Source organism: Rhinolophus hipposideros (genome assembly GCF_964194185.1).
Source record: "Rhinolophus hipposideros genome assembly, chromosome: 20".
In the NCBI taxonomy this organism is placed as follows: Eukaryota; Metazoa; Chordata; class Mammalia; order Chiroptera; family Rhinolophidae; genus Rhinolophus; species Rhinolophus hipposideros.
The window spans coordinates 17,209,511-17,228,500 of record NC_138066.1 but is presented as its reverse complement, the minus strand read 5'-3'; the positions used below and the strand labels follow the sequence as shown (position 1 = coordinate 17,228,500).

The 18,990-nt window shown below is 52.9% G+C and overlaps 1 protein-coding gene and 1 pseudogene across 15 annotated transcripts; both read right to left on the bottom strand.

Annotated features, from left to right (window-relative positions):
* Positions 1-460: 460 nt before the first annotated feature.
* LOC308489303 (mitochondrial import receptor subunit TOM5 homolog) lies at positions 461-690 on the bottom strand (annotated as a pseudogene). The gene has a single exon. The product of its transcript is annotated as a mitochondrial import receptor subunit TOM5 homolog (transcript).
* Positions 691-3,047: 2,357 nt separating this feature from the next.
* On the bottom strand, positions 3,048-18,962 carry FLOT2 (flotillin 2). Of its 14 annotated transcripts, XM_081029175.1 has the most exons (14): positions 18,786-18,941; positions 17,367-17,443; positions 14,398-14,486; positions 13,056-13,137; positions 9,998-10,088; positions 7,852-7,942; positions 6,733-6,856; positions 6,215-6,333; positions 5,980-6,093; positions 5,760-5,879; positions 5,457-5,671; positions 4,886-5,069; positions 4,427-4,576; positions 3,048-4,332 (listed from the first exon to the last, which is right to left on the bottom strand). In XM_081029175.1, the coding sequence occupies exons 6-14, from the start codon at positions 7,924-7,926 to the stop codon at positions 4,294-4,296; spliced, it is 1,140 nt and encodes a 379-aa protein (XP_080885301.1). In that variant the 5' UTR covers positions 7,927-7,942; positions 9,998-10,088; positions 13,056-13,137; positions 14,398-14,486; positions 17,367-17,443; positions 18,786-18,941; the 3' UTR covers positions 3,048-4,293. The 14 variants fall into 14 exon arrangements, with proteins under 14 accessions (XP_080885301.1, XP_080885289.1, XP_080885290.1 ...); XM_081029163.1 differs by lacking the exon at positions 17,367-17,443 and having other exon boundaries at positions 18,786-18,916; XM_081029164.1 differs by lacking the exon at positions 14,398-14,486 and having other exon boundaries at positions 18,786-18,913.
* Positions 18,963-18,990: the final 28 nt, after the last annotated feature.

The following is an 18,990-nucleotide window of genomic DNA, read 5'->3' as shown; positions in this document are numbered from 1 at the left end:
ATTTATATTAAATAAATAGTGTATTACATTTTAGATTGGCATTCTTTTGCTCAGCAAAATTCCCTGGAGATTAATGTCTTTCCATACAGATAGTCTTAATTTTCATTTTCTGCTTTATCTATCTTTATTTTTTTGCAGACATAATTCCCTTGTATAATTAATATTTGCTAGAAAAAGAAGTTTGACATTATTTACAATTACACCAACATTCATGGAGGCTGAATATCACAGGTATTAAGGGGGTCATAAAACATCTTTCATACTTCCCAAATAGTTTATATTTTAGCTACGAAGGTCAGTTACCAGAGCCAAACTTGTTCTTAACAAGTAGAAGTTTTATGTCCATTCAGTCAAAGAGTCTCTTACATCTTTCTGGGCCTATTCACTTGCAGATTCATTTGCAGAGTAGAAACTGGAACCAGGTTCTTCATATCACGCATTCACATGTGATGTTCAATCTTTATATGCTGTCCAATTTCTTTAAGATAAAAGGAGTGACTCGCAGCAGGCCATGTAGATAAGGAAGTTCCATATGGAGGAGATCACATCTTCGCGCATCTTCCGTTTCATCTCCTCCGGGTCCAGCTTGGGTGCAAGGCCCTCGATAAGGAACTTCGCGGCTGTGCCCCACCAACTTCCCGCTGCCGCGCTCAGCTCTTCCCCTATCTTTTCTATTATAGTTATTTTCATACTATTTTTAAAGTCTTTGCTTATCCTAAGGTCATGAAGATATTTTGCTATTTTCTACATGTTTTATTATTTTACTTTTCACATTTAGATCTACAATCCATGTGGAATTGATTTTATGTACAATGTGAGGTTCAGTGTCAAGAACTGGTTTTTCTCCCACAGATATCCAGTATCTTTTATTGAAAAGACTGTCCCTTTCGCATAACGCTGCTCTTGTATCATAAAACAAGTATGAGTTTATGTTTGGACTCTCCATTCTATTCCATTGGTCTTAATAGCTAAAACTTTAAATTAAGTCTTGATACCTGATAGTTTAAGTCCTCCAACTTTGCTCTTTTTCAAGTTTGTCTTGCTTCTTCTTTTTTTTCAGTTGGGTAACGGTGTGTTTCTTCCCAGGACCCATGAGCTCCAAGTCAAGTCACCACCTGGCTGCCCACTGGGCAGCTTAGCGGCAGCTCATTGTCTTTAATCCAGTTGTGGAGGGCGCGGCTCACTGGCCCCTGTGGGAATCGAGCCGGCAATCCTGTTGTTCAGAGCTCGCGCTCTAACCAATTGAGCCATCCGGCTGCCTCTTGCTTATTCTTGGGCCTTTGGCATTTCTCTGTAACTTTCAGAATTAGTATGTCAATTAAAAATATCTCTTGGAGTTTTGATAGGAATTGTATTGAACCTATAGACCCATTTGGGAGAATTGATATCTTTGCAATACTGAGTCTTCAAATTTACAGATGAGGCATATTGGAGGTATCTTTTATTTCATTTTTTTCTCATACCCAATATGTCAGCAACTCTGGCGAGTTCAAAATATATCCAGAATCTGAGTGCTTCTCAACATCCCCATTGGTCCAAGTGGCCTTCACATTTCACCTGTATTATTGCAGTACTGGTGAGAAGCCCCTGGTCTCCCTGCTGCCTCCCTTGCCCCGCTTCTTTCTATTCTCAGCAGGGTGTTCAGAGCAATGTTATTATTGTGTTATCTTGCTATTATTGAGTTGCAGGAGCTCTTTTTATATATGGGATGCAAGTCCTTTGAGATATGTGTATTGTAAATATTTTTTTCTGACTGTGCTTGCCTTTCCATTTTCTTAAGTTTCTTTTGATAGACAGACTTGTTTTGATGGTCCAATTTATCAATATTTTCTTTTAGGGTCTTTTTTTGTTTTTGTCCTAAGAAATGTTGCCGATGCCAGTGCCATAAAGACATTCCCCTTTTATTCCATAAGCTTTATGGTTTGAGTTTTTATAATAGGTCTATGCTGCACTTCAAACTAGTTTTTATACATGGAGTGAGGTAGGGGTTGGTGCTTACATTTTTATCCCATACAGACCCAGTTGTTCCAGCACCATTTTTGGAAAAGATTTTCCTTTCTCCCTTGAACTGTCGGTGTGCATAGAACGATCTTTTTAGATGTATCGGACCATATCACTCTTTCAAAACGCTTCTGTGGTCTCTCATCTCAGAGTAAAGGCCAAAATATGCCCCACGAAGGTCCCAATTCCCATCCTGACCTCAGCTACTGCCACTTTCCCTGCTGTTCACTTACTCACTCACTTCTAAACATACTGACCTCCTTGTGTTTCTCTGTTCACGCCAGACACTCTCGAGAAGCTTCCCTCAGAGATCTGCACTGTTCATTCCTTTAGGCAGTCCTACCTTCTCAGTTAGGTCTTCCTTTGACACCCTACAATTTCAATACTCTCTATTGTCTCTTGTCTCTAGAACTTCCTATTCCTTTTGGTTTTATTTTCTTTCTTAGTGCACATCATTATCTAATATACTGCATACGTATTTAATTTTTCTGATTCTATTACCTCCACCTGAGCGTAAACTCTAAAAGCTATGGATTTGTTCTGTTCACGGTTGTCTCCCAGCATCTGTTGAAGGACAATGCCTGGCACGTAGCAAGCGTTAAATAAATTTGTAAAATGAGTAAGAATACTGAAGCCCAGAAAGATGAAGTTACTTGGCCAAGATTACGCAAGTAATAAACAGAGCTGAAATTTAAACCCACGCAGTCTGACCCTTCAGTTCATACTCTTCAGCCTAAGAAGTGGGTTCCATTACTGAGCTCAGGATGAACAGAGAGGTGCAGGGAACCTGGCAGCCCCCTCCATCTTCTGCCTACGATGAAGCCAGGTCTTCCAGGGCTCAGGTCTGGCCTCAGCAGCTGGGCCAATAGCAGCGCTGCCCCACGATGCTATTTGGGTCAAGGCCAGTGTGCTGATGCCCCCCAGTGGCTATGATGGGGAAGGACAGGCAAAGTGGAACCTTCAGGTTGAAGGAGTGTGTGTAGGAGAGGGCGACCTGGCTGGGTCTTGGTTCCCAGGCTCCCCCTCACAGAAGATACAATACAGAGCATAGGCATAACAGATCTTTATTTTACCAGAAGGGACAGGCAGTGGGGCAGTGCAGCATCCAAGCCCCAGACCAAACATGCAGCATCCACATGCAGGAACAGCTACACAGGCCGGGGCAGGGTGAGGGCCAGGGGTGGGGGACTGGGACCACAGGACGCCCACAGCACCCCTACCAGGATGCTTGGGCCCTGGGCTCTGCTGCCTCCACTAGAACAAGGAGACAGACGACTGGGCGGCTTCCCCATTGCTGGAATCCTATCCCTCTGGCCAGGAAGAAAGATGGCACAAGGGGTACAGAGTCTGGCCAGTCTACAGCACTTGATCTGTACAGGGTTGGCACAGCCTCGCCTACTGAAGGGCCCAGCCCGATCCCCAGGACAGCACAGCCCGAGCAGTAAGAGGGTTTACAGACTTTCTGTCCCCAACAGGGCTAGACCCCGATCCCAGAAGGGCTTAGCAGAGTTGGGACCAGGCCTCGCTCCATCTAGCAGGGACACGTCCATGAAGGGGACTTCCCTGAGCACAAGCAGGGGCCTCCTAAGGCAGTAGTAAACTGGGGGAGCTGCTATAGACAAGAGGCCCTGCTTCTGTGCCCCTGGGGCAGGGGAAAGAGGGAAGGTATGAGAGCAGGCCTGGGGGTGGGAGTGAGGGCAACGGCCCTGGGCCTATAGCCACAGCTACCTAGGCCTAGAGGGCTGGGGGCTTCCCAGGGTAGGGTTCAGGGCTGGGAAGACCAGGCCCAGAGAGGGGTGGGGGCCGTCCTACTCAGACCCCCTGCACCCATGCTGAAGTCCGGCCAGGGCCACAGGAGGACAGATACACAGAGAACTTCAAGGCACCAGGATTCTGAGGAGCAGCAGGGCCACCCCCCTCAGACAGACAGTCATTATAATAAACATCTCAGCTAAAACTACGTGGTAAGTGTAGAGGGTGGGTGGGAGGAAAGGGGGAGAAAAAGACAGACAGACAGAGGAAGAGACATATGTACAGGGAGATCAGGGTAGAAGAGACAAACCAGATGAACGTGGCAGTGAAAGTACGGGTGTGGGGTAGAGGATAAGAAAAGGAAGGAGACAGAGACGAAAGAGAAGGGAAGACAGCCCGAGAAGGCCTGAACACGCAGCACTTCTGGTCCCTACAAAATAAGGCACCAGAGTCAGTATGCTCCTGTTGTCCCTGTGGTATTAAAACGGGTGCTGAAGGAAGGGGCGGGCCGCTGTCGAAGGGGGTGGGCCTTCGGAAGCCTCACACCTGCGCACCGGTGGCCTTCTTGATCAGGGGTATCTGCAAGGAGGGGAGAGCCATGAGCCTCGGGAGACCTGGGGCCCCCAACCGCAAGCTGCCCAGGCAACCCCACCCCAGCTGGTGAGGTACACACCTTCGAGAGGTCCACGCCTGTCAGGGCGTGCACAGAGGCGGGCAGCTCGGCCAGCAGCCGGTTCACTTCCGATGTCACCTTGTTGTTGTCCCCGCTGAGGATCACAATCTCATCGACTTTGGTCAGCGGGGCAGCGATTTTGGCAGCAATCTAAGAGGTTGGGCGGGAGAAGAGCTTGGTTGGTTCCCTGACGTGGTCCCCCTGCCTTTTCTCCAGCATCTCTCCCTCCCTTGCCCATCTCACCCAAACCCCACAGCAGCCTGGGTGGCCCTTATTTTCAAGCCATGGTCGGGAGGACCAGTGGGCCAGGGGTGAGCCGATGCCTGTTCCTGGGTTCCTGCCCACCGCTGAGAATGCCGCAATGTCACCCTTCGAGCCAGCTTGTCACTGCATTCCTGACAAGGCCCAGGAAGTGGTGGCACGTGCCCAGCTCGTCCCCGCCTGCGGTGGGGGCCTCACCTGGGGCAGGGCCTCCAGCACCAGGGCCATCTTGGCCGAGTCCCCGTATTTCTGGTAGGCCTCAGCCTTGAGCTTCATCCGCTCAGCCTCTGCCTTGCCCATCGCCTCGATGACTGACGCCTCCGCCTCGCCGATTTTGCGGATCTTCTCAGCCTCTGCCTGAGCCAAGAGGATCTGCTTCACCCTGGGGGAGTCCAGGCCAGGCAGGATCAGTGGGAAGTGCCAGGGTCCCAAGACTTGCCCAGGGGCCAGCAAACCCTCAAGCCCTCTGCTCTGGCAGGTGTCAGGGACCCATGAGGAGGGTGCCCTGGCATTCTGGCTCTGGCCAGGGAGAGACCATGGGCTTCCAGATGCAATGGAAGGGGGGTTAATCAGGCTGCTCTCTGTGCCAAGCACCATGCTAGCCCTTCGAACCACCTTCATCTAATTCAGTCTCCCTAACAACATTCCCATGGTCTCCCCAGTGAGTAAGCAGAGATGGAGCAGGACTGGCTTCCACGCTGTGTGAGAGTGCACGCGTGGCAGAGGAGCCCGACTCACGGCCCCACCCCAGGCACCCTGCGGCACTCACTTTTCACCCTCGGCTATCTGCTGTATTCGGTGGGCCTCGGCCTCGGCAGGGCGGCGCACCGTGGCGATGAGCTCCTTGTCCGTACGCAGGATCTCCTGCGTCTCCACAGCAATCTGCTTCTTACGCTGCACGATCTCAATCTCAATCTCTTCCTGCCGGATCTTCTGCTGCTCGCGGGCCCCTTGTAGCTCATAGGCCAGCTGGGCCTCAGCAGTCTGTGGCAGAAGCGTGGTCAGCATGTCAGAGGCTGGCCGCCAAGTCTGAAGCCCTAACCTCCAACTCGGGAACCCAGGGGCCTCTCACCTTGATGTTGACTTCCTCACTGAAGGCCGACTTCTGCAGCTCGAAGGCTCGCTTGGAGTCAGCGATCTTGGTGTCTGCTACGAACTTCACATCTAGCATCTCCCTCTTGCACTCGGCTTCCTGGGAGCAGGAAGGGCAGGTGCTGAGGGCCCTCGGAGTGGCCATGGCCCCAGCACCCCTGAGCTCCCTGTCCCTAGGGCGGGAAGTACGGCCCACCTACCCGAATGCCAGCGTCCCGCTCGGCCTCGGCCACCCCGATGTCGGCATCTCTCTGAACGACAGCGGTCTGCGTCTTGCCCAGGGAGCTCAGATAGTCCACTTTGTCATACACGTCCTGGGGAGGGGAGGGGGAGTCATCCCTGGGAACAGTCACAGGCACAAAGGTGTCCCTTCTGCCAAGCCCCCCCATTCCCAGATGGATGTAGGGGGGCGACAGCCTTGCCTTCACACCACACCTTGATGGTGAAGCTGAGGATCTCAATGCCCATGCGGCCAACATCTGGGGCTGCCACCTCCCGCACCAGCTTGGCAAACTGGTCCCGGTCCTGATAAATCTGCTCCACGGTCAGGGTCCCTGGGGGCAGAGGTATCATGGGCTGGTTCCCCAGGGGCCCCGCCAGCTAAGATACAAAGGAGGCATGCAAGCAGAGATCTGAGTGGATGCAGGGGTCATGCAGTCTGATCCGGGTCTTCCTGGTTTTTTCCTTAGCATTTAGCATCAAGCCCCATCTGCAGAGTCCTGGCTGGATGTAGAAAAGGGCTCCAAGCAGCACTCAGTGTCTGAGCAGACTGGCAGCCCCTCATCCTCACCCCAAGGCCCTCCCCCTCACTCAAGTCACCTGAAGTGAAGCTAAAATGTTTCAGCTTTTCATCTAGAAACCTCGGTGGGCCTGACTGACACCCCGTCCCACCCTGCACCCCTCCAGGCTCCTCGAAGGCAGCAGAGGGGTCCCCGGTCTGGGCAGGGTCTCACCGAGGATGGAGCGCAGGTGCCCCTCCAGGGTCTGTAGGACGACGTTCTTGATGTCCTGTACGTTCTTGCCCAGGAACTGCTCACACGCCACTGCCAGGAGCTCTTTCTCCGTCATAATCTTCACCTGCCAGTGGTCACAGAGGAGCCTGAACCAGACCTGAGGGAGGCAGACGGCGGCCCCAGACCCAGGTGTGGGGGATGGTGGCCACGCCCCTCCCTCCGTTTTCAGACCTGGAGGCCTAGGGCCTGGGGGATGGGGCAGAGCCTGTCCGAGGCCTCGAGTGGGGAGAGCATACAAGGAATTCTCGCACAGACATTTCACCCTCACTGGCGGCCCCAGGCCCGGATACGGCTTCTGTCCTGGGCACGTGGAGCTTGTCCCCCACACCCCTCCAGCCCCCTTGCCATTAGCCTATCCCTCCCTTGCAAGTTCCCCACAGATGGGAGCCCGGCAAACTGAGGGGCAGAGAATGCAAAAAGAACAATGAGCAAGAGGGACAGAGACAGACAGACTAGGAAAGAGCGTACACAGGGCAGGGGACAGGTCTGGGGTGCCACTGAAGGTGGGCATCCTCCTGCCTTTCCTTCCCGAGGTTCTAAGTACACAACCCCCTCCCCACAGGCCAGTAACTTGGTTGAATCTCTCTGTTCTGTGAAGTCGAGAGGTGCACTAGGGCAGGGAGCCCTTTACCCAGTCACCAAGCTGGGAATATAATGCAGCCACCAACTCCGGAGCCCAGAGCTGCTCTGCTGCACATTGCCTCACCCTCTGGTCCCCACCCCTCCAGCCCCCTACTCAGGGAACAGGGAAGTCTTGGATTCTGGGGCTTGGCATTTCCGACACCTGCAAAGAATGGGGCTAGTTAGTGAGACAGGAGGCCTCGGCACTGGTCTGTCCCTCGCGGGCCCACTGAGGAGAGAAGGGGTGTCTGTTAGTCCTGCGGGTGGCCAAGGGGCCGAGTGAGCATGTTCCAGAGGTGATGACCCTGTCTTAGAAGGGGGGCGTGGGGGCAGGGGTGCTGAAGAGACTGCCCCTGGCTGTCCTTTCCTCCTCCCCCAAACCCCAGCACCAGACGAGGCAGCTCAACGGTCATGCGTGGGGCTGCTGAGTTACTATACCTGGGCGACACCCGTCACAGTTAAAGCTACCCCCTCGGCCGTCTCTACGTCCTCGCAGCGGGGCTGCAACGTCATAATCTCTAGGGAAATCCTGCCAAGAAATGCAAAACAGGGGCATGGGTCTGGGGGCCCAGGGCCTGGGGTGTGGGGAGAGTCCAGTATCTCACTGCTCCGGCAGAGACGGGCCAGGGGTCCTGCTGCAGGAGGGTGGGGAGGATTCCCCAAGAGGTCACAGCGGGGAGTCTGTGAGGAGATGGGTGGGAGGCAGGGCAGGGTGGGTGCAGGTGGCTCCAGGGGAAGGAGTGTGAGCGTACCATGAACGTGTACACCTGTCCTCTGCTCAAATCAACCTGGCTTGAAGACTGGGAAAGGAAGTAGAGAAGTGGGTGTGGTGGTCTGGGCTGGTGGGGGGGTGCAGCTGTGTGTGAACATCTTGGGACAGCAAGGAAGTGCTGGTGCCCCAGGCTGTGCTGTGCAGGTTGTCCATGAGCGCCATCGGAAGCTCCCCCAGGAGCTCTCACCCATGCCCCGGGTCTGCTCAGCACCCTGGGATGCCCCGGGAAGCTGCCTACAAAGCTCTGCCTGGTAGCCTGGCCGGCTGGAAGAGTGGCCACTGCGGGGCCAAGACAAGGTGATCCTGCATCTGCCCCTTGCCACGGGAGCCCTGCAAACCCAGGTGGCACCTCTGCCTGGCAACAGGCTGTAACGCGAAGCCTACTTTCTGGGGTCAGGCCCAGGTGGTCAAGGGGGGAATGGGGGTTGGGGCCACACTAGAGCTTCCTGGCCAAGGAACCCTAGAAAGATTTATTCTGCCCAGACAATATGAGGCCTCAAGGGTCCACATCACCCAGTTTCAAAGGGACCTGGGCATTTGCAGTTATTTCAAGTCGAGTGGTAGGTTCGGAGAAGGCACGTGGCTGCTTTAGACGGGGTGTAGAGGGAGGCCAAGACCCTGCCCATTCCATGCAAGGTGCTCTGAGCTTCTCCGGCCTCTGTGTGAAGACGGCTACAAGGGGCGGATGAGACGGGGACAGTCCCCTTCCTGATCAGAGATGGCAGGATCGCTGAGCGAGGGCGTAGTGGTGCAGAGCTTTTGCCTGAGAAGGCTGACGGGCAATTTCATACAGAGGGAAGGGGATGGGTAAGATGACCCTTAGGTCTCTTCCAGCCTGGGGACCCACCACCATGCAGGCTCTGAGGGGGCAGGGGCTTTCTGATGACGTTCAGTGCCTGGAACTGAGATGGTGCTCAAGAGGGAGCTGGTGAATGAGGCAATGAAGGTGGCAACCTGCATATTACAAAGAGAGCGCTTGGAGTTACTAAACGCTCTGATTTAGGAGTAGATTTCATCAGCTACGGCTGCATGGTAATGAAGAGTGAGACACCAGGTCACTCACTTTTCAAAGTGAGATCGTAGGCATAATAGAGCTTGGGTTTCTCTAGCATTTCTTTTCCCCAAATCCCAAAGTGCCCTCATATCATTTTACTTGCCTTCCCACCATCCCCACATGGCACAGAAGGCATGATTTTCTCTGTTTCACAGATGGGGAAACTGAAGTCTAGTGACAAGAGATCAGCTCAAAGGCCTCTCAACAAAGACCTAAGTCTCGTTTTGCTCTGGCCTGTCAAGGAGATTGAAGGGGGCAAGGGGCTGGGTGGACAGAAGTCCCCACGGGACCCATCTTCTGGCCTTGCAGGGAGGAGGGCCAGGGCTTGACACTGGGGTGTCAGACTGGAGAAGGGGTTAGCAAGGGGCTCCGTGGTACCTGGAGAACTAGGATTTCAGCAGCAGATACTTAGGACTGAACTCCCACCCAGACAGTCCAGCTCTGTCACAGAAGGGCCTGTGTCTCCTGCCTCAACTTACTCCCAGTTTAGGCTTGGCATCCCAGGACACCCTCTGGCAGACTTTGGCAGAACTTCCAGGATCCCTCACTCTTTTCCCACTCGCAGTCCCGGTGGTGAGGGCAGGGGAGCTGGGGATCTACAGGGAGCCACCCTGGCACCCAGAGCAGCACAGGGGGTAGCGGAGAGGAGGGAGGCACACACTCCTAGGAGGGGAGTCCATCCAGCTCCTGCCTGCCAGGCCCCACAGGGCAGGAAGAGAGAAGGTTAGATACAGAGGAGGAAGCAGGTGGGTTATTACCTGTGCAACCCCTGTTACGAATAGCGGGACCCCCTCCGACGTCTCAATATTCTCACAGCGACACAGGATGGTCATAACCTCCAGAGACAGTCTGAGGAGCAGCCAGGGGGTAGGGAGAGGTAGGGACAGGAATGGGTAGGAGGGGACACAGCAAATATACACAGTGGTTACCAGAGAAGCACCAATGCCTGATGCCTGCGGGCAGGGTTGCTCTCCATACTTCAGCCCCCCCAATGCCAGCTCAGCCGAAGGCTGTAGGAGGTCAGAGACACCCCCTTGCTGGCCTGAGGCCTCTGGGTCTCTTCTCTAGCCCCCAAATCCTTCCACGGAGGAGCTGATGGGCTGGCGGAAAGCCTACGATGCCCTGGGCCTATGATCCGAGCTCACCACCTCTTTCCTAGGAGATTGCTGGCAAATCTGGGAGACTTAGCCTCAGCTCCCTCCAAACACAGGCAAACCTGTGTTTCTAGAAATTGGGAGAGGGAGGCCACTCTGGGGATTAATGAGCCATAGCAAATGCCGAATCCTGCTTGGGGTACACGCTCTTAAGGTCTGTGCTGCATATCACTAAGTAGGCAATTTAGGGCCAGAGAAGCCCAAAGAAAATTTTGTATTTTCTGATTCTGGTATGGGGTTGTCAGGGGAGGCTGGGGGAGAAAGTGTGCCCTGCCAGAGTATTCACAGGGACACCTGGGAGATAACAGAGTAATTCATTTGGGAATTTCCAATGTTGGACACAGGCAGAGAAGAGAGTCATGGCAAAGAAAACAAGGCGCCTTGCAGCTACCTGGCCCACCCAAGCTGGGCCTCTCTAGGGCAGTGTGTGCACGAGGGTGTGTAGGGCAGTGGTCCACGCAGAGGCCACGCTGTGGACAGCATGGAAGGTTTCAAACCAGAGTGAGGACAGAGAGTAAGCCTGCAGAAGCAGAAGTAGGTGCATTGGAGGGATGGGGGAGCCCCCACCCAATTCTCACATGCCAGCCCTGGGGCGCCGGCCATGCAGATGTGCAAAGGCTGCCTTCATTCAAGCCCCTCCCACTAGCACCACAGGTCTGAGCGGACTCTAGACCTGCCTCAGCAGAAAGCCACCAAGCTCTCTTCTGGGGAAGGAGGAGAGGGAGATGGGAGAGGGAGGGAAGGAAGGAGGGAAGACAGGCTGCAGCTCAGCTGCCAGAGGTGGAGGAATCGCTCGGGTGAGGAGAGAGCTGCCCACATCAGGGCCTCATGCCAGGCAAGTGCAGCAGGAGGGACTTCACTGAGCCTGGAGAAGAAAGGCTGACACTGAGGGTGGGTGGCGTGTAGGGCGGCTGTGCCAAGTCCCTGGAAAGGGAGGCTGACGATCCAGGTCGGGTTAGAAGCCTTTACTCTGACCTGACAGGCTCCTGCTGGCCTCGCGAAATAGAGGCCTCAGTTTGTAGAGATGTCTACCAAGCACGCTAGGGGTCGGGAAAGGGGCTCCCCCAGAACAGGGTCCAGGAAGGGAAAGCGCTGCAGACTCAGGCCGCACAGCAAGTGGGACCCCATGTGGATGGTGAGTCTGAGTGTGTGAGATCAGTTTTCTGGGATGAGGTAGAAGGCTCCCCACCCCTCACTTCCAAACCTGCTGTCAGAGAAGCTTGGCCCCGTCTTGGGGCTCTGCTCCTGGGAGCAGTAAGTGGGTGGGGGCCACCAAGGACATGGAGAAAGAGCTGCAGTGGAAAGAGCTGTTGCCCTAGCAGTGGATGGCCGTGCAGGACAGGTCTCTTGCAAACTCTGCAGGCCTGGCTGCATGTCGAGGTGTTTGGACAAGATACTGTCATCCCAGGATGGCATGGCATACAGGGTGGGGTGGCAGTGTTTCCGGAGAGGACACCCCATGTCTTCTGACAGGCCAACTGGCCGACTCAGGAGTGTCCAGGAGCCTTCTGAGAGGAGTAGTGGTCACTACCGTGACCAGTAGTGATTACTCCCTAACACTTTTGGCCTTGGGCTAGAAGAGTCGCCCAGAGTCCTTCCACTCAGGGAGAGCAAAGTGAGGGGAGAGATGGGAGAGTGGAGAGGGTTACTGGGAAATCAGTGAAGTTAAAAAGTGTGACATGCTTTCCATGCCCCTGACCCTTACACTCTGGAGCCCCAAGCACGAGCAGCTCAGTGCGGCCATGGGGCTTCTCTCTGCTGACTGGTGGGGCTGGGGTGGAGGGGGATTTCCACTGGAATCTCCATCACTTCCCCTTCAGGATGACACTCACTGACCCCCCCCCACATACTCCCATCTTCACAGGTCTGCTGCTCTTGTTGCTTGGGTCCTTACCTGAAAGGATCTGGGCAACTCCTCCGATCTCCCATAGTTAGGAAGGAGGAGATGGGGGAAAGGAGGCTGGCATACCTCATCCCCTTCTAGGTGGGCAGTGAGGGGCGCAGGAGAGGTCCAGGCCAAGTCTGGTGCTACCAGGGGCTCTGGGGTAGCCAGCACGTAGAGCCTGATGGTGGGCCCTCTGGGGAGCTGAAATCTCTCTTCCTCTAGTCTTTCCAGATTCATTTGGGAGGTCCAGACCTATCTTGCACGGCCCTGGCACCAATTCCTTAGATCCCCACCCCTTGTCTCTAACCCACTGCTGTCACAGAGCCACTTCAGACTCCGTTATTCTCTGCCATTTACCCCTGCCTGCATTGTCCCAGGGCCTGCACAGATGGGGGTGCATGTAAGGGGTCTCTTCAGACTTTGTTCCCTTCCAAACTCACTCCAAACAGGGTGTACAATTAAGGCTTCATGAATAACTTGCAACTAGAACCAGGGCATTGGGATTCTGCCTGGACAGGACTCTGAATTCTCTGGGACAGAAGTGATGCCTCCAGTGGAAAAGCAGCACACCCACTAAGGAGGTGCTGTGGACAGACCTCCAGCATCCCTGTGCAACCCATTCTGTCTGCTTCTTAGGAGCCCCCCAACCCCAGAATGAAATGTGGCAAGTGGTAGATACTCTAGCTGACCTGTGGGCTGAAGGGTGGAAGGCTAGACAGAAAGCCTTTTCTCCCTTTCCCACCAGGATGCCAGGTTCCCAAGCCCCGAGGCCCTTACCTTTGAGTGTCGGAGATACACCACCAGGCCCAGGCCCAGCCGCCAAACACGTACTGTTTATAGTCCGAACCACAACAGCCCCCTGGAGAGCAAAGCAGTCAATCAGCTCTTAGGGTTGTCTACTCCCCTCCCAACCCTGGGCCTTTACCCGCTTGGACACTTGACAGCTCCCACTATTGGGTGCCAGGTGCTGAGGTTACACAGAAATGGGAGACATGCCCTTAGGGGCCTTGGAATCTACTTTGGGCCATAGGCAATTTGCATAAAAAGGAGGCTATCCAATGAGCAGCTCAGAATATTTAGTACTTTCAGAGAACAGAAGAGTAGGCAGGAGTGAGCAGGAAAAGCTTCCATTCAACAAACAACTAGAGTATTTTCTGTGCTAGGGATACGGAAATGAAGATACAAGTCCTATCTTGAAGGCGGTGAGACCTTTTCCTGAGATGACTGTAATTCCATGCAATAGTCTATTATCAGGGAAGGAACAGACAGAGAAGGAATGCAGGGGGTGCTGACATTGGGAGGGAGGGGATCTCAAGCCCAAGTGGGAGCTTTGCTCATGCTGGGCAAATACATCTCAGAGAGGCTGGTTCTCTATTCCCAGAGTGACTTTGTTCCTCTTGAGGGAGCAGATGTGAAAGGCAAGGCCTCAAAACAAAGGCCAACTCATGGTAGCAATAGGAGAAGTGAAGAGAAAGGGAAAAGGTCTCAGAAGGAAGTGGTTCCTGGAAATATGTATCAACTCAAGAGAATGTTCAATCTGGCCCAGACCCAGCTTCGTGCTGTGGACACGTTCAGCACGCTCTCTGTACAGAAATGAGGAATCAGTTTCTGAAATTCTTGTTGTAAACTCTCCTGCCAATGCCAAAATTACTCATTAAGTGCAAGAAAAGTTTCGTAAAACCTAGATGGGCAGTTCACTTGTAGTGCAAAGAAATGTACCGGAACCATGATTCACAGGAAATGTGATTTGTATGTTAAAAAAAAACAAACAGAGGAAATGTGATTTGGGAAAAAGCCAGTGGGTGTTATTATTTCTGCGTTCGCAAACTTGGGTTTTCTGCAAAACCTTAGGGTGCTGCTTCCCAAGGTCAAGTGTCAGGGGTAGTCTCCTGTAGCTGAGTTACAGTGTCTATGAGGACCCATGGCAGGGGACAAGGCGGGGGTGGACAGGCAGAGGGCGGAGATCACAGAGTGTCTCAGGTATTAGGACAAAGAGGTGAGAGAGAGAGAGAGAGAGAGAGAGAGAGAGAGAGACAGAGACAGAGACAGAGACAGAGAGACAGAGAGTGCCCTGGGTAGGAGGCACACCAGGATTTAAACTGGGGAGGGACAAAATTACCTTTGCATTTTAGAAACACCACTTTGCACAAGGAGGAAGATCCTGGGGTCAGGAAGATTGGGTAGAAGAAGCCTGGCTCTTGCCGTGACCTAGGCAAGACATGGTGACTGAAACTGAGGGATAACTTCTAGATAACGCTCTGTGCAGGTGAAAATATTCTCTAGCTGCACTGTGCAATATGGCAGCCAGCAGCTACAGGTGGCCCCTGAGCACATGCATTGTGGCTGGCATGACTGAGGAAGTGAGTTTTAATTTAATTTAACTTGACGTAGTCACATGTGCGGCTCTCGAGGGCCGGTTTGGGTGAGTGGTGAAATCAGCATCAGAAACAGACAATGGAGAGAACTGCCAACTGGAGACAAGATTTGAATGGGTGGAGGCGAAGGAACAAAGACCCCACCAGGGCAGAGGGCCTGCCAGGCTTCGGAACTGGCACCTGAGACTGCTCCCTGGGTTGCCAATGCAGTTTCCTGGGGCTGCTGCTGGGCATACTGTGCAAGTAGCTGGGCCACAGGTCCAGGGAGCAAACAAAAGAGATGGTCTTAGGTCTCTGTTTCTCTGGGGTGGGGGTACCTGTCCACAGGGCTGTTCAGTGGAAGCTGTTGCAGGCTTCTCTGCCCTGGGGAGTTGGGTACAGGAAGCAGCTAAGGACATGCAGTTAATCTGAAACCTAAACCATCGCGGGATCCAGTGAAACTGGAAGAGGGTCAAAAATCACAGCTTGTTCCACTTCTTCTGGCCTGGTGGGGGCTGGGGTATGGCTGCCTCCAGGGTACTTCTCAACGTGATGGGGAAGGAGGAAGAGGTGGGGAAGGATAGGGGGAGGCCTAGAAAAGGGGTTGGGGGTGTCCACCCTTTACCTTTAACTCATTCTTTGACCTTGGCAGCAGGCTGCCACAGCTCAAGCTGGGCCTTGGCCAAGGGCAATATGGCCAGGTTCCCAGGGGTGGCAACAACAGGAAGCTGGGACTGCCAGACTGCCCCGCCCCCAGCAGCTTCCTTCCCTGGAAGGCATCTTCCTCCCAACTTCCTGGTCACATGGAGCCTCAGGACCACTCCAAAAAGGGGACACATAGGTGTCCCCTTTGACCATCCTAACTTCCACTGTCTTGAGACCTGGAAATTTCTCCTAATTTTATCTCACTTTTTCTAAACCAACTTGATTTCCTTTGTCCTGTCCTCAACCAAGCTGAAGAATCCCAAAACCTCCCTAGATAACCTCCGCTCCATTCTTAGTCCCTCCCCAGATACAGCTATCACTCTGCACCCTCAGAAAAACTTCCTTCCCTTCCTGCCTCTCCCTCTTCCACGGCCTTCTTCCTACTAGTCCAGAAGACCATACTCTACCAGGGGGATTTAGCTTTTTTTTTGAGCCACAAACCCCCTTAGTAGTCCAGAAATGCTGGAATGTTCATAAATGCATAAAATAAAATACATAAGAAACAAGTTATATTGGAAGTTAACAAAATATTAAAACAACCAAATATGTGGTATAGTAATATGTGTGATAGTGTAATACATTAAATAACATCTATGGTACATGTAGTAACAGGCTTAATTTCAAAGTAGTGATGTGCATAAATAATTTTAAAAAATTTTTATATATAGTTTCAGGTTTACAAAACAACAAAATGGTTAGACATTTACACCCCTCACAAAGCGATAACCTCCAAGTCTACTACCCTCTGACACCGTATATAGCTGTTAATATACCATTGATAATATTCCCCATGATGTACTTTATATCCCGAGACTATATATATACATATATATTATATATGTATATTATATAGTACGTATATATGTAATATATAATATACATATAATTCTGGTTGACATTCGATATTATTCTACTTCAGCTTAGGTGTACAGTGCATTGGTCAGGCATCTACACAATCTATGAAGTGATTCCTTTATAACTCCAGTGCACATCTGACACCCTACATAATCTTTACAACACTGTTGATTCTATCCCCCATACTGTATTTCAAATCCCCAGGACTTTTCTGTGACTACCAATTTGTACTTTCTAATCCCTTCACCTTCTCCCCCAGCCCCCAACCCACCTCCCATCTAGCAACTATCAGTTTTGTCTCTGTGTCTCTGAGTCTATTTCTTTTGTTTGCTCGTTTATTCTGTTCTTCAGATTCCACATATAAGTGAGATCATACGGTATTTGTCTTTCTCAGTCTGACTTATTCACTTAGCGTAATATCTTCTTGGTCCGTCCACGTTGCAGCATAAATGATTTTTAAGGTACTACAACAACTGCAGTAGAGTAGGAAAATACCTGCTAATAATACCATCATAGACGGTTGCTGACATTCATAATCATAGGAAATACTAAATTTCAGTTAAGGTTAGAGAAAATAAAAAATGCACTTTTTTGCCCCATCCAAATGCAGAGATCTCTAAATTCTATCCACAAACCCTAGGTTAAGAACCTCTGACCTATTATAGAGCTGAAAGGTGTATGGTACGTGCATTCTCCTATTAAATTCCCGAAATAGAAATAGAGAAAAAGGTTTTATATTATAGAATTAAGGAGGGAAGTTAGACAACCAGAAGAACGTCCAGACTTTTCAGGTGCACAAGATGACTATGAGATGTGTCAGCATCCTTCTTCTGAAACTGGGCTTAGTGAGACGCCCCTGGACTTAGATCCAGGCCCAAGTAATCAGGCGGGGGCAGGGCTGGGGGTAGTTACTCTGGTCTCCTGGGAGTCCATGTGCAAGAGGGGGCTGCGTCTCAGTTGGGTCATCTCAAATCCCAAGGTATTATTATGCTATATACCATCCCTCCTTCTTCTCTTCCACCTTTCCTTGACTCCAGCGCCCTCAATTCTCAGCACGCCTTCTCTTCCCACCCCTACAACAGCTTCCAAGGTACCAGTGCCTTGGCCTCTCGCCAGAGGACCAGGTTTGACAACTGGAAGGTACAGAGCAGCCCATGTCAGGGGCTTCTCTTACCCTTCAGTCTTAAGGCTCTCCAAAGGGACAGGATTGGAGGTTTTGTCTCCTCATCTCAGAGTCTGGGCTTCCAGCAACTGCACAGAAAAACCAAAGTGCAGATTCAGATTCAAAAAGCCTTTTCAGAGTGGGGGCTGGGAGACCAGTCCAGGTCTTACACAGGTGAAAGTTTGGCCTCAGTGCTCTTGAGGATCTCCTTCCTGATCCCAAGGCTATCTCAGGTCTTTAAGGAAAGTGAAGTATCTTATCTCTGGGACAGGAGTATGATCCTGCTCAGGGAGAGTGGGGATTTCCTATCCCAGTGGAGAGACTGATTTTGAGGTCCAGACTGAGCCAGAGGCCATGTTCTGGGGTAAAAGTCCCCAATGGACTTATCAGACCTCCCCAAGGGTGGGGAGCTACATTTCCTGGCTTAGCCCACCCACTTCTGTAGCCAGCCCTAACAACTCTGCACACAGGCCGAAAATCGGCATTGAGAATAGGATGTAAGACATGAGGTATTCCTGAAGCTACAGGCCTCCAAGCTGTCAGGAAACATGGACGGTCCCCAGCACCTGCTAACCAGGGCTGCTGCACAAACTGCTGCTTTGAAAGGCTTCAGCCCCCTTCCAAGATACCTAACTATACAATCTGAAAAGCAGCCTAAAAGCAAATCTCTCTCCCCTCCCCAATACTGCAGTCCCCAAGCCCCACCTAAATTCACAGCAGTTCTGGAGCCTGCAGCATTTTGCAACCGGAGCTGCACCACCCACAACGCAGTTTCGCAACCTGTAGAGGCCACACCCGCGTCTCCCAGGAGCGCAATGCCAGGAAAGCCCAGCAAGCCCCAACCTGCTAGGAATTAACGGATCTGACAGCGCCGGGAGAAAGGATCCAGGTCCCAGGGCCCCTCCCCAGGCAGGCACCTGACTCCAGAGCTGCGCGACCCACCCCGCAAGTCCCGGGCGCTGGAATCCAGCCAAACTGCTGTGCTCTGGAACCAGCGGTCCCCTCCCCCCCGGAACCTCAAGGCTTCAGTTCGGGACTCCCAAGGCCACGGAGGGGAGACACTGCCAAGGGAGGAGGCGGAGAAAAGAAGGGATAAACATGGGAAAACACGCAGTTGGGGAGGAGCCCCTGATGGTGCCCGAGGGTGCGGAGCACGAAAGTATGAGCATGGGGGTCTCTCCCGGAAGGGTCTCAGGTGCGGCTCGGAGCGCGGTAGCCTCAGGCCCCCCACCCGGAGCCCCCATCTCGTCTCCCAAGCCTGGCACTGCCCTCCGCCCCCAGAGCTCTTCCCTGGCCTAGCATTCCCTGGTCGCTCCCCAGCCTTGCACCCAGCCCGAGCCCCCTCCTCACCTACCTTTCCTGGCACAGACCCCGCCCTAAACACCCTCCGGACTGGGCGCCCGAGACCCATCTTCCTCGCTGCCCCCTCACCTGAAACCACCAGCGCCTCGTTGGGCCCCACCGTGTGGCAATTGCCCATGGCGCCGACGGGGGGGGAGGGACCTTGGGGACCGCAGACCCGGACAGCAGCTTGCAGCCCTCACCCCGCACCCGCCCGCACTGCAGGCCGCGCCCAGTTTATTCCCCCACCCTCGGCCGCTGCCCGCCAGCTCCCCTCCGCGCTCGCCGCCCCGCC

Coding starts and splice junctions, on each gene's coding strand:
- FLOT2 (XM_081029162.1), bottom strand. CDS start 18,834: ATGGGCAATTGCCACACGGTGGGGCCCAACGAGGCGCTGGTGGTTTCA. Junction 13,138..18,785: donor CGAGGCGCTGGTGGTTTCAG/GTGAGGGGGCAG, acceptor TTTGCTCTCCAG/GGGGCTGTTGTGGTTCGGAC. Junction 4,577..4,885: donor TGCTGGAGGCCCTGCCCCAG/GTGAGGCCCCCA, acceptor CCAACCTCTTAG/ATTGCTGCCAAAATCGCTGC.